The sequence below is a fragment of the Bos mutus genome, chromosome 16, assembly GCF_027580195.1.
Source record: "Bos mutus isolate GX-2022 chromosome 16, NWIPB_WYAK_1.1, whole genome shotgun sequence".
In the NCBI taxonomy this organism is placed as follows: domain Eukaryota; kingdom Metazoa; phylum Chordata; class Mammalia; order Artiodactyla; family Bovidae; genus Bos; species Bos mutus.
Genome location: NC_091632.1, coordinates 60,071,890 through 60,084,739, shown reverse-complemented (window position 1 = coordinate 60,084,739; position 12,850 = coordinate 60,071,890). Strand labels below are relative to the sequence as shown.

The window sequence follows — 12,850 nt, the reverse complement described above, 5'->3', positions numbered from 1 at the left end:
GCTTCACTTGGAAGGAAGAAACACATTTTACACAAATTAGTCCAGATAATTAAAGAAAAGGAAATACACTTTAACTCATTTTATAAAGCTCACGTTAACCTGAGGCCAAAATCTGACAAAGGTATTATAAGAAAGGAAAACTATAGCTCATTTGTTTCTTCATGAACACAGATACAAACATTCCAAACACATTAGCAAGTTGCATTCAACAATATATTAAAACAAAAACAATATATTAATCAAATACAACATGATCAAGTGATATTTTTATCCCAGGAATGCAAGATTGCTTCAGTGATTAAAAAAATATATATATCCATCAGTGCAATTCTCCATATTAACAAACTAAAAATGAAAAAGCCTCATGATTCTCTCACTAGATGCGAAGATACATATGACAAAATGCAAAATCGTACCTAATACAAACTCTCAGCAGACTAGGAATTGAAGGAAATGTCCCCAACCTGAAAAAGGGCATACACAACCCCAGCTGACAGCATCAATCTGATTGGTAAAAAATCGAATGCTTTCCCCCACTTCTATCCAACATTGTACTAAAGGTTAAAATGAAGCAACAAATCAATAAAAGAATAGTAAAAGGCTCCCAATTCAGGAAAAAAAATAAAGGTATCCATATTCATAGTGAAATTATCTTCTACATAGAAAATCCAACAGAATAAACAAAAAAGTCACTAGAACTAATAAGAAATTAGTTACATGTTATGAATTAATATATATGTTATATATATGCTGAATATATATTTGTTATATATATATATATATATATATATACACATATATAGCAACATTCAACATAGCATCAAACACTACGAAATACTTAGATGTCCAAGACCTTTTACACTGAAAACTACAAAGCTTTGCAGCAGTTTTATTCACAATCCCCCCAAAGTGGGGACAGCCAAAACATCCATCAACAGGAAAATAAATGAATAAACTCTGGCATATTCATGCAATTGAATATTACAAAGCAATAGAAGAGACAAACTCCTGATACATGCAAAAGTACTGACAAATTTCACAGACATTACTCAGTGAAAAAAGCATCTATGATGAGAGTGGTTATCTCTGGCTAATGTGGGGGTGGTGGGGAGAAAGGGATGGTGTACTGACAGGTAATAGGCAAGAAGGAACCTTCTACAGCGATAGAAATGTTCTTCATCTTGATACGATTAGTCTTAATACAAGTGTATACACTTTTAAAACTATACAGCCACAGTGTTAAGACATTGAATTTTGTGATATGCAATTTATACTCCAATTAAAATGTTGAAAAAGAGAGAGGGGACATCAATCCTTCCTTACCCACTCATGAAGTCCCCAAAGATGTAGAGACCATTGAGATTTGGGGATTCACATCCACGGTAGACGTAGCCTCCAGTGACTGACTTGCCCACTGCATGGCCATAAGCATAGATCGGCAGAATATCGTCTGTCCAGGAACAAGGAAAAAGAGTGTCATAGCTAAACCTGGGAGCTTCAAGGAGGAAGAAGGCAGTTTTTAAAACCAATTGCCTTACTGAGTGGAGAATGTTTCATCTCTTGGTCTTTGGGAGGACAGAAAGCCAAGTAAATCATGTTTATCTTCTCAACAGACCAGCCGTGATATTCGTGAGCTTCCCATTTGATTGGCCTCAGAAAGCATAGAGGAAGCCTAAAGTTCCCTCATCTGTGGGGCAGTGACCTGGAAATCAACACCCTTAAATTTTTCCCCCAGGTCAATATGGCAGATACTAAGGTTTAGGATTTGGAATATTGTAAGGACAGGATGACTGCTTTGAGACCTTCTCAGGACAGACCATCCCCTGTCCTCCACCTGCCTCTTGTCTATAGAAAAACTTTAGCCAAAGAATAAATTTAATCAGAGGAATGAAAAAATACAGAAGCAAGGAAAATAGTCAAACAGAACAAAATAATAGTAATTTAGTCATTAAACTAAATCAAAGACCTTTAGTTCCTCCTCAAAGTCTATAGATATATACTGAGCCATATCCTTTGAGCATATAATCCTTTCAGTATTATAATGAAACTCCCACCAGATGGAAGAAGTTAACTACATGATGGCCAGACTGTAGCCATAACATTAACTGCTCCATCTCCCACAGTTCCAAGAACTGGCCTCAAGGAAATGGAAACAAAGCAGCCCTGGAACTAAAGATTAACTATACTTAAAACAATCAAGATAACTCTGATCAGACCACCCTGCATGACCAATTTCAAGAAAAGTGTCAGAGATGGCTGTCCTGTCCTACGTAGCTCTCTCCCTCCACCTATATGCCCCTGAAACTCCCATTTAAAATTCTTTCCCTGATTAGCAAGGGGAAATTGGTTCTTTGGGACACTAGTCCACCTTCTCCCCAGGATTGCCAGCTTCCTCAGTAAAGCTATCTTTCCTTGCACTCAACACTTGTCTCTCAGTATTGGATTCCTAAGTAACAAGCAACCGAACCTGAGTTCAGCAACAGAAGGACGAAAAGACCAAGCAATGGTGATAAAGTCAGAAAAATTAGAATTTTAAGCCAGATGGAGTTTCTAAAGCACACCTTGATGACTGATGTTTAGGGACTGTATACGGGATATCATTTCAGTGGCAGTTCCAAATAAATAAAAACATATAGCCACTTATTTTCCTTTGAGGATGGTTCAAAATTGTATGCCTGAAAATCATGTGAGTAACTTATTTGGAATATAGATTCCTAGGTCAATCCCACCACGCCCCCAATCCACCCAGGATTCAGTTCATTAGTTGGCGAGAAATGCCCCGACTTTCAGGTGCCAGTGGCTAGAGAACCACTGAGAAGCACGATTCCACAGGACACAAACAAGGGCACTGTAAGGACCTGCAGACAAGACACTCCAGGTTTTATTCTCCCACCTCCACCCGCAATTCATTCCACTCACTCAAGAAATAAGAGGGCTTCTCACTTACCCAAAGAGGCATTTTGACAGAGCTTTTTGTCGTAACATTCAAACCCCTCCTTTGCCCTCCAGCCATAGTTTCCACCTTTAACAATGATGTCAACTTCTTCAAACCGGTTCTCTCCCACGTCCCCACAGAACATCCGACCTCGGCCCTGATGCGTGATAGGGTCCCCTCGGTCCACGGCACAGCGCCACATGTTTCTGATCCCGTAGGCGTAGATGGCGGGATGGGCCCCCGGCTCAGAAACAAACGGATTGTCCATGGGCACTCGGTACCGCTTGCCACCTGAGCCGGCCCCATTCACATCGATCCTTAACACTTTCCCCAGCAGGGAACTTCTGAAAGGAAGAAGGCCAGAAACAGGAACAGGAGAAATATGAAGATGTGAGATTGCTAGGTCACATGATGCTGCTGCTGCTGCTGCTGCTGCTAAGTTGCTTCAGTCGTGTCCGACTCTGTGTGACCCCAGAGACAGCAGCCCACCAGGCTCTCCCGTCCTTGGGATTCTCCAGGCAAGAACACTGGAGTGGGTTGCCATTTCCTTCTCCAGTGCATGAAAGTGAAAAGTGAAAGTGAAGTCGCTCAGTCGTGTCCGACTCCCAGTGACCCCATGGACTGCAGCCCACCAGGCTCCTCTGCCCATGGGATTTTCCAGGCAAGAGTACTGGAGTGGGGTGCCATTGCCTTCTCCAGTAAGTACCACAGACCCACTCTATATTTTCCCCACAATTAACAATACTGTACTATACTGTACTGCACACTTAAACTTTTTAAGAGAGTGGATCTCAGGTTACGTATTCTAAATAAAATAAAACATCTCAGAACTGGAGGAGATGGCCCAAGATAGTCTACTGAGAGTGGATCTCAACTGACAACCAAGAATCACATGGGGAGATAATACACACACACATACACACACACATATATATATGTGTGTTTATATATATAGTTAAGACTTTCCAATTTTTGATTCAAAGAGAACTATTAGGCAAAAGTTTGATGCAGCCCCGGTCCCTGTGACACTGAGCAAGTTGCAGCTTCAATTTTTCTATTTTTATAATGGGGTGGTTTCTCTCAGGTTTGGTTTAATATTTTGAATTCTTTAAAGGAACTGGTTCTATTCTTCTTCATGTAACAATGTGGGCAGTAGAAAGAACAGAGGCTTTTGATGACTGTGGTCTCTGAGCCTAAGGAAAGTTATGACCAACCTAGATAGCATATTCAAAAGCAGAGACATTACTTTGCCAACAAAGGTCCATTTAGTCAAGGCTATGGTTTTTCCAGTGGTCACGTATGGATGTGAGAGTTGGACTGTGAAGAAGGCTGAGTGCCGAAGAATTGATGCTTTTGAACTGTGGTGTTGGAGAAGACTCTTGAGAGTCCCTTGGACTGCAAGGAGATCCAACCAGTCCATTCTGAAGGAGATCAGCCCTGAGATTTCTTTGGAAAGAATGATGCTAAAGCTGAAACTCCAGTACTTTGGCCACCTCATGCGAAGAGTTGACTCATTGGAAAAGACTCTGATGCTGGGAGGGATTGGGGGCAGGAGAAGAAGGGGACGACAGAGGATGAGATGGCTGGATGGCATCACTGACTCGATGGACATGAGTCTGAGTGAACTCTGGGAGTTGGTGATGGACAGGGAGGCCTGGCGTACTGCGATTCATGGGGTCACAAAGAGTCGGACACGACTGAGCGACTGAACTGAACTGAAAGCAGGGGAGAGTAACACCACTTTGCAGTGTGGCTGTGATGTAAGGGTTAAATGAGTTAGTGTGCATATAGCATGCCATGCAGTTTCTGACATACAGTCAGCATTCAACAAATGCAAACTCTTTATTATTACCAACCCTGATATTTTTATTACTAGAGATAATGAGAGCCACAGGCTTGCTGGGTACAAAGGGCAGAAGGATCACATGACCTTCCTCTAGATGGCACAGCCTCGCTGGATTGTCTGAGTTTGAATTCTGGTTCTGCCCTATACTCTCTATGACCTTGGATAGACTACTTCACTCCTCTCTGCCTTTATTATCTTGTCTGTAAAATGGCTATCGTAACACCTATACTTCATAGGATCCATTCATTCCAAATGTATTTATGGCATGACACCATTGCTAGGCACTATTCTAGGGGCTGGGAATACATGAACCAAGAAAAGAGATTAAAATTTTTGCCCTTGTGGCTGTCAGAATTATGTGCTCAAATAAACATAAGGTATTTAGAATAGCATTGGACACACAGTAAGCAACAAATATACATTGCTGTTGCTTCTGTTAGCCTCATTAACTAACTACTCATGTATCTTCACGTGAGACACAGTGCCTGGAACACAGTAGTCAATAATATTGTTGAGCTGAATTGAACTAGATGGTCAGATCATGGCATAGTAAATAATGTCCTGCTCATATATATTAAAAATCTTGAATTCATCTTTATATGGCCCTCTGAGAGTCATGTTGAACATCCATAATATTAATTATAAAAATACATTATGCCTGAAAAGTATAGGACAGAATTTCTCTGCTGGTCCAATGGTTAAGAATCCACCTTCCAATGCAGGGGGCATAGGTTTGATCCCTGGTCAGGGAACTAAGATCCCACATTTCACGAGGCAACTAAGAGCACAGGCCACAACTAGAGAGACTGAGAGTTGCAGTGAACAATCCCACATAAGGCCCAAGGTTGCCAAATAAATAAATATTCCAAGTAAATATTAAGGAAAAAAAAATAAGAAAAGAAAACCAAATGTTCTTCCCATTGTGTCAACAGAGGAGACTACACCTTGCAGTAAATGAGTTGGGTTTGACCCTCTGCAGATTCCATCTCAGCAAAAACATTACACCAGCCTGCATTCAGCTTACTTGTTCTGAGCATTTCCAAATTTGCCGAAGGGATCCCCAGCCTGTCCTCCATCCCCAGTGAATATGTACATATAGCCATCTAGGCCAAAAAGAAGTTGTCCACCATTATGATTTGAGGCTGGTTCTTCTATCTCCAAAATGACCCTGGAAGGAAAAAGAAACCACACGTTGATGAAAGCTGATACAGCATCCTCTTGAGACATCCAGAAATGACTGGCTCAAGCCAGCCAAGGACCACAAAACAGGTAGCTCGGCGGCTCTGGGACACCCCTCGCTTCCTAGTATGACTCCGTCATGGATCTTTTTTTTTTTTCACATCCTGACTTCATGTGCTGTAGACACAGCGGGGTAACCATCACCCTTTTCTGGTGCTCAGCCTTACTCTCTTCTCTACAAGAACCACCAGTCCCATCCTTTGGACAATCTAGCAGGGGTTAGTCTATCACTTCTTTATGCTCTTTTCAATCTCTAAACCTGTCTGTATGGGAAAAGCGAGATAAGGCAGAATGGAGCAGGAAAAAAGGGTGGAATGGTGGAGCAAAAGAGCATGAGCTTGGGGTTAGTTGGAGCTGGGCCCTTCATCTGACCAGGCTTAATTACCTTGTGTCAAGCTTTCCGGAGAGGATGGGAATTCCCATGTTCAAGATAAAAGGCCTGAGACCTAATGGTCACACAATAATCAGAGGCTACTGTTATTTTTAATGTGGATATTATCTAAAATCATTTCTCAAACCCTTATTGCCTCTGGCCTTTGCTTATCCTCTATAAAATCAAGCAAGCATGGTTCTAGGTAACTGTAAAGATGGGTGGTTATAGTCATGAAGACCATCCACTGAAGATTCTAACTTGGGTTAACCAACTAATCAGCAATGACTTTTGTCCTCATTATAAGCTGCTGCAGCTGCTGCTGCTGCTGCTAAGTCGCTTCAGTCGTGTCCGACTCTGTGCGACCCCATAGATGGCAGCCCACCAGGCTCCCCCATCCTTGGGATTCTCCAGGCAACACTGGAGTGGGTTGCCATTTTCTTCTCCCATGCAAGAAAGTGAAAAGTGAAAGTGAAGTCACTCAGTCATGTCCGACTCTTAGCGACCCCATGGACTGCAGCCCCCCAGGCTCCATCCATGGGATTTTCCAGGCATTGCCTTCTCCCCATTTTAAGCTAGTAGATCTAAACCAGGAAAGTTCCTCTATTTCATCTCAGAGGACCAACTGGCAATATTTTGGAACACAGCACACAGTTGCAGACTCTCATGTATATGCCTCACCTCTCTGATTTGGGATCGGCTTTGTTGGGATCAGCCAGAGAAACTTTCATCTCACTAATCCGAATCTTCTCTACCCTCTTCTTGCCCAGGCATGAATAATAAATGTAGAACTTGCGGTTACGGCGGAATCGGGGATGAAAAGCCAACCCCAAGAAGCCTCTCTCGTCCCCAATCCAGGGAGTGGTCAGCACCAGGCTCTTGAGGTCCAAGAAGGGTTGTTCCAGGCGGCTCCCATCAGGCAGATAGACCCACACCACCCCTACCTGCTCGGCCACAAAGAAGCGGTGGGTGCCGTCCCCAGCGTGGACCATGGCAACCGGGTTCCTCAGCCGGTTGGCCACCTCGGCCAAGCAGAGCTGCAGGCAGCCCCGACGGTCCTCGGCCACAGTCCCCAGGTTGCGGTTGAGATGGTCACTCCTCAGGATGTTGGGGAAGCAGTAGTCCTTGTCGGGAAGGTTGAGGAGGTGGCAGAAGCGTGTGCCATCCTTTCCAGGGGATTCCTGGAAGCGGCGGTCATTGGTCAGCAGGGCGATGGCGGAGTGGCAGTTCGAGTGGAATGCAGAACAGTAGTCAGAGCAGAGGCCAGGAAGGTTCCGGAGGGGCGTGCGTGGGTTCTCAGCGTCGTAGAGGTGGGCTGCGTAAGGGGAGCACTCCTGGAAAAGAAGAGTGACCTTAGACCCCAGGCAGACTGGCCGTGGTAGGGCTGGAACCAACTTTTCTCTTTTCAAGGATTTGACTTTTTTTTTTTTTTTAAGAGTTTTTAAACCTTGACTTCACTTTGGTTTTATTACAGAAATATTTCCCTCTTGATGCAATATACTTCTTTTAATTTTCTAAAGTCATACCTGTGTGGATGTTCTAATCAACTTTATGTTTTGAGCAAAAAGAGGGAAAACAGGCCTGGGGAAGAACCAGGATTCTGGAGCTTCTGTTATTACCAACTACTGAAAAGAAAGCTCTTCTTTGGGACCCACATTTTCTACCCAGTTAATGCTCCTGGAAAGTAGAAAGGGGAAAAAAATTCTCTCAGATTTACTGTAATTATAACCTCGCTCTTGACACATAGAGTTTTGGTAAATGATCAATTTTTTTTAAATAAGAAGATGTAGTACCAAATGTCTCATCTTTCCCTTTTTTTTTTATTATAAGTGCTGTAAGATTTAATTTCTTTATGCACATCTGAAGCAGTGTGCCAGAAGGTTTACATTTGCTGAATCTCAGTACTGGATCTGTGTGAGTTGCTCAGTTGTGTCTGACTCTGTGACCCCATGAACTGTAGCCAGCTAGGCTCCTCTGTCCATGGAATTCTCAGGCAAGAACACTGGAGTGGGTTGCCATTCCCTTCTCCAGGGGATCTTCCCGATGCTGGGATCGAACCCGGGTCTCTCGCATTTCACATACTGCAGGCAGATTCTTTACCATCTGAGGCACCAGAATCTGTCATGTTGATTATTTAATTTTTCTGTATGTTAATTTTTTTTCTTTCGCCACATTGTACAGATGTGCAGTGTGTGGGACCCTAGTTCCCCAACCAGAGATGGAACCTGTACCCCCTGCAGTGGAAGCACAAAGTCCTAACCACTGCCAGGGAAGTTCTATTCAAAACATTTTATAATTTAAAAATAAAATTATCAAAATGAACGTGCAATGTATCATGCCCAGAGATGAGGTATGTAGTGATTTCTTCTCTTCAATGAAAGGCAGAGGCAACTGCGATCAAGAATGTAAGAAAGGCCCGTTTTTGTTTGTTTGGTTTGGTTAATTTTTGGCTGCGCTGGGTGTTTGTTGCTGCGTGGGCTTTTCTCTAGTTGCAGTGAGTAGGGGCTACTCTCTAGTGGTGGTTCATGGACTTCTCACTGCAGTGGTTTCTCTCTCTCGTCACAGGCTCTAAGGTGCGTGGGCTCAGTAGCTGTGGCACATGGGCTTAGTTGCCCTGCTGCACATGGAATCTTCCTGGACCGGGGACTGAACTCATGTCCCCTGCATTGGCAGGCAGATTCTTAACCACTGGACCACCAGGGAAGCCCAGAAAGGCCAATTTAAAGGGAGTGGTTGGGGCCGTGGAGTAGGGCAGGGTCCACTCTGGAAGCTGCTTCTGATCACGGACACCTCCCTGGCACCTGCCGGCCCAGGGCTGTCTCATTCATGTCTGTTCTCTCACCTACGAGAGGGATCAACAGCATTTCTCAGATGTGTTGAGTTCCCCATTTTTTCTTATTTCAACCCTGATTGCAGATTTGCAGAGCAGCAGACTCTTATCGGGAAGAGCAGAAGAAAGAGCCCAGGGATTCACAGCATCTCTCCCAGAGCTGTTTCCATTTATGAGACTTGTCAGAGCCGCTGACAAGAAGCCAGATAGATGAACTGCTCTGAGTCCCACCTGACTGACCTGTCCACTCCTGGGGAATGGAAAGAAGAGAGATGGAAGACAAAAATAAGGATGAAATACCCAGGAACAGAGGAGGCTGTGGACAAGTAACCACCTGCATGGCACACTCTTAGGCATCATTAAGAATCTGCACAGTTGCCTCTACTCAATCAGCTCAGGAACTATCATTTCTGTCTTAGAAAACAAAGGCCCAGGAACGATCTCTCCTAGGTGCCAGGCACTGTCCTCTGTACTGGGGCTGTTGACAGTGAGTGAGATGCCCAATGGCGCTGTCCTGCTGGAGCTTATGCTTGCCCTAGGTCAGGGAACCAGTAAGTGGATCGGCCAGGGCTGTTGTGACTCAACTTTGGCATGGTATGATCAAAAGGGCACGAGACTTGGAGCCTGAGCCTGTGAATTTGTGCCACGGCACTCTTTGACCTTGGATTGTGAAAGTGAAAGTCACTCAGTCACGTCCAGCTCCGCAAGCCCATGGACAATAGTCCACGGAGTATCTCCAGGCCAGAATACTGGAGTGGGTAGCTGTTCCCTTCTCCAGGGGATCTTCAAAACCCAGGGATCAAACTGGGGTCTCCTGCATTGCAGGTGGATTCTTTACCAGCTGAGCTACCAAAACTCCTAATTCTGGGACTTCTCTGGTGGTCCAGTGGCTGAGACTCCTCGTTCCCAGTGTAAGGAGCCTGGGTTTGATCCCTGGTCATGGAACTAGATCCCACATGCCTCAACTAAATACATAAATATTATTAAAAAAAAAAAACAACCACCTAATGCGTAAAATGGGGGTCCTAGTAGCTGCCTGGAGAATCATTGCTGGGAACATACTACATATTTGGGGAAGAAAGAGGGAGAAGAAATTTAAGTTGTGAAATTTAATAAATATTAATAGATGCATGTAGGTCATTGTTTTTAATTTTTTAAATTCTTATTTATTTTTGGCAGTGCTGGAGTCTTCCTTGCTGCACGGGCTTTTCTCTAGTTGCTGAGAGCAGGGCCACTCTAGTTGTGGTGTGCAGGCTTCTCATGGCTGTGGCTTCTCTTCTTGCAGAGCACAGGCTCTAGCATGCGTGGGCTCAGTAGTTTCCACCCTCCGGGTCTAGAGCACAGGCTCAGTAGATATGGTGCAGGGACTGCTCTGCGGCATGTGGGATCTTCCCAGATCAGGGACTGGACCCATGTCTCCTGCATTAGCAGGCAGATTCTTTACCACTGAGCCACCAGGGTATTCCGTTTTTAATTTTGTTGAAGCATAGTTGATTTACAATGTTGCGTTAATTTCTACTCTATAGCAAAGTGATTCAGTTATGCATATGTATATTCTTTTTCATAGTCTTTTCCTTTATGGACATGTGTAGGTTATTCTTATTCCTCAAATCCCTGAAACAGGAGAGCTGCTGAATTTGGCTTTCTGAAACCTCATGCAATAGGGAAGGGGGAGGGAGGAGACATTTTTATCTGGGGACTTCATCCAGAAACGGAGTCTCAGTGTTGCTCATAAGAGCCGGGCTTCTGCCCAGATGGTTATCCCAGAGTTAATTCTCCAGGAAACAGCTGAAGGGCGGAGCCTGAGGTGAGAGAGGACAGCCCAGGGCGATGCCTCCCGGGTGGCTGGCTTCTGTTCCATTCACTTCACAGGGAGGTGAGGTGGCCAGCTGGCTCTGGGATCACAGTGGGAGAGCCAAGTAATTGCACTGACATGCCCGGGGGCTGGGGGGGAGGGGTTCCAATCCGCCTGGATTTGCTATCTCACCCCCAACCCATCAGTAGAGTGCTCCTCCTCACGACAGTTTCTTTCATCTGCCCTCCAACTAGACTCTCCCCAGCACCCCTGAACCCCTCTTCCCACAAAGTCAGTGTCCACAGCCAGCATCTGACATGGGTTCAGGCTGAGCCCTACAGAAGTGATGTCTGCCAGGGATGTGGGTTTTGGCCACTAGAGAGCCGGGAGAAGCAGAACCTCTGAGAAATTGCCACTGAGCAGCTTGAAGCTCTCCCAGGCCAGGTTTGGAAAGCTGGGGAAAGCCCCCCTCATCACACCAGAGAGCCCCTGGTGCAAATGACCCAGCCGAGGACTGTATCCCAACGGATGCCACCACTCTGTCCACACACTCCGTGAGCACCCACGGGAGCTCGCAGCTCTTAGTGCCCTGCAGGGAGGTCCCAGGCCGCAGCTGTCCTGAGCTCCGCGAATAATTCACCACGGCCTGCAGGACCCCGGAGGGAGAGCTTTGGGAAACCAAACTCCACCTCAATGTGCCCGTCCAGAGCTCTAAGCCCCAGGTGAAGGCAGCCACAGGTGAGTCTCTCTCAAGGGCTGGGCGCCCAAAGAGCCTTCCCCCCAAGACCCTCAACCAGCCATCCCAACATTCTATCAGCTGGGGCTGGAAGGCAGCCTCCAAAGCTGGCTCCCTCACCTTCCCGCAGGGCTCCTGCTCAGGCCTACCTGGCAAAGGATGTCTTTAATGTACCCGCCGCACAGCTCATGGCCCTTTAGGTCGAAGTATTCCATGATGTCCCAGTATCGGGCAGCGATGCGGTGGTCCTTACGCTGGTCACAGCAGCCGAAGGACTCATAGTCAGAGCAGAACTCAAGATGCTGGAGGGGCTGGAAGGGGGGCCGGTAATCCAGGCACTGGGGGTGTCCCTGCAGCAGCCCCACCTGGCCCAACAAGACTATGAGGCTGAGACAGAAAATTCGAGGAGAGGTGAGGAGCCGGGGGGTCCACCGACTCCAACCACCCCTGGGAATGGACCTTCTGAGCATCTTGCCCTGGGGACACTCTGGCTACTGCGTGCTCAGGCTGGCTTCCTACTTCGGGCTGGTTCCCTCACTCCCGCCCCCACTGTGTTTTTCTTCCTTCCTTCTCTTCTCTCCTCTGAAGGTTCACTGAGGTGGTTTCTGAAACATGTCCCTTCTGGGAGCTGGACCGCTGTCTCCTGTGAAAGAGGTGAGCAGCGTCCAGTCCCTTCCAGTCCCCTAAACAGGAAACTGGTACAGCCCGCTGGGAGTGTAGTTATCCAGGTGCCAGCAGAAAGGTACAGTGATGTCCAAGGCAGATGAACTGAGTTTATTAAAACTGCAAAGAATTCCTATGGGAAATTCCCACTTTGTTTACAGCCCCGTTCCCAAGCTGAGCAGTCAGGATCTCCAAGGAGAACAGCGCACAGTACACGGTCCTGGACAGCACGTTGGAAGGCGGTGTTCCAGTGTGCCTTTCATGCCAACAGCAACACAGGGAGCTCGGGTGTGGATCTGGGAAGACGGAGGCGGGGTGGGGCAGGCAGCGGGGCCCTGCAGTTCCTGAGACCCAGAAAGGTGTGTATTCTGAGGGGTAGGAAGACAGGACATTTCACGAATCAAGAGGAGATGGTGAGTCATAACTACCATGGTGA

General features: G+C 46.0%; 1 protein-coding gene across 1 annotated transcript in view; it reads right to left on the bottom strand.

Annotated features, from left to right (window-relative positions):
* Positions 1–12,221, bottom strand: part of HHIPL2 (HHIP like 2) — a 31,715-nt gene extending 19,494 nt beyond the window's left edge. Inside the window, exons 1-5 of the mRNA XM_014480804.2 lie at positions 11,901–12,221; positions 7,072–7,724; positions 5,806–5,949; positions 2,948–3,279; positions 1,324–1,450 (exon numbers count right to left, since the gene is read on the bottom strand). Coding sequence (XP_014336290.2) covers positions 1,324–1,450; positions 2,948–3,279; positions 5,806–5,949; positions 7,072–7,724; positions 11,901–12,221 — 1,577 coding nt within the window. The remainder of the gene's footprint in view (positions 1–1,323; positions 1,451–2,947; positions 3,280–5,805; positions 5,950–7,071; positions 7,725–11,900) is intronic.
* Between the last annotated feature and the right edge of the window lie 629 nt (positions 12,222–12,850).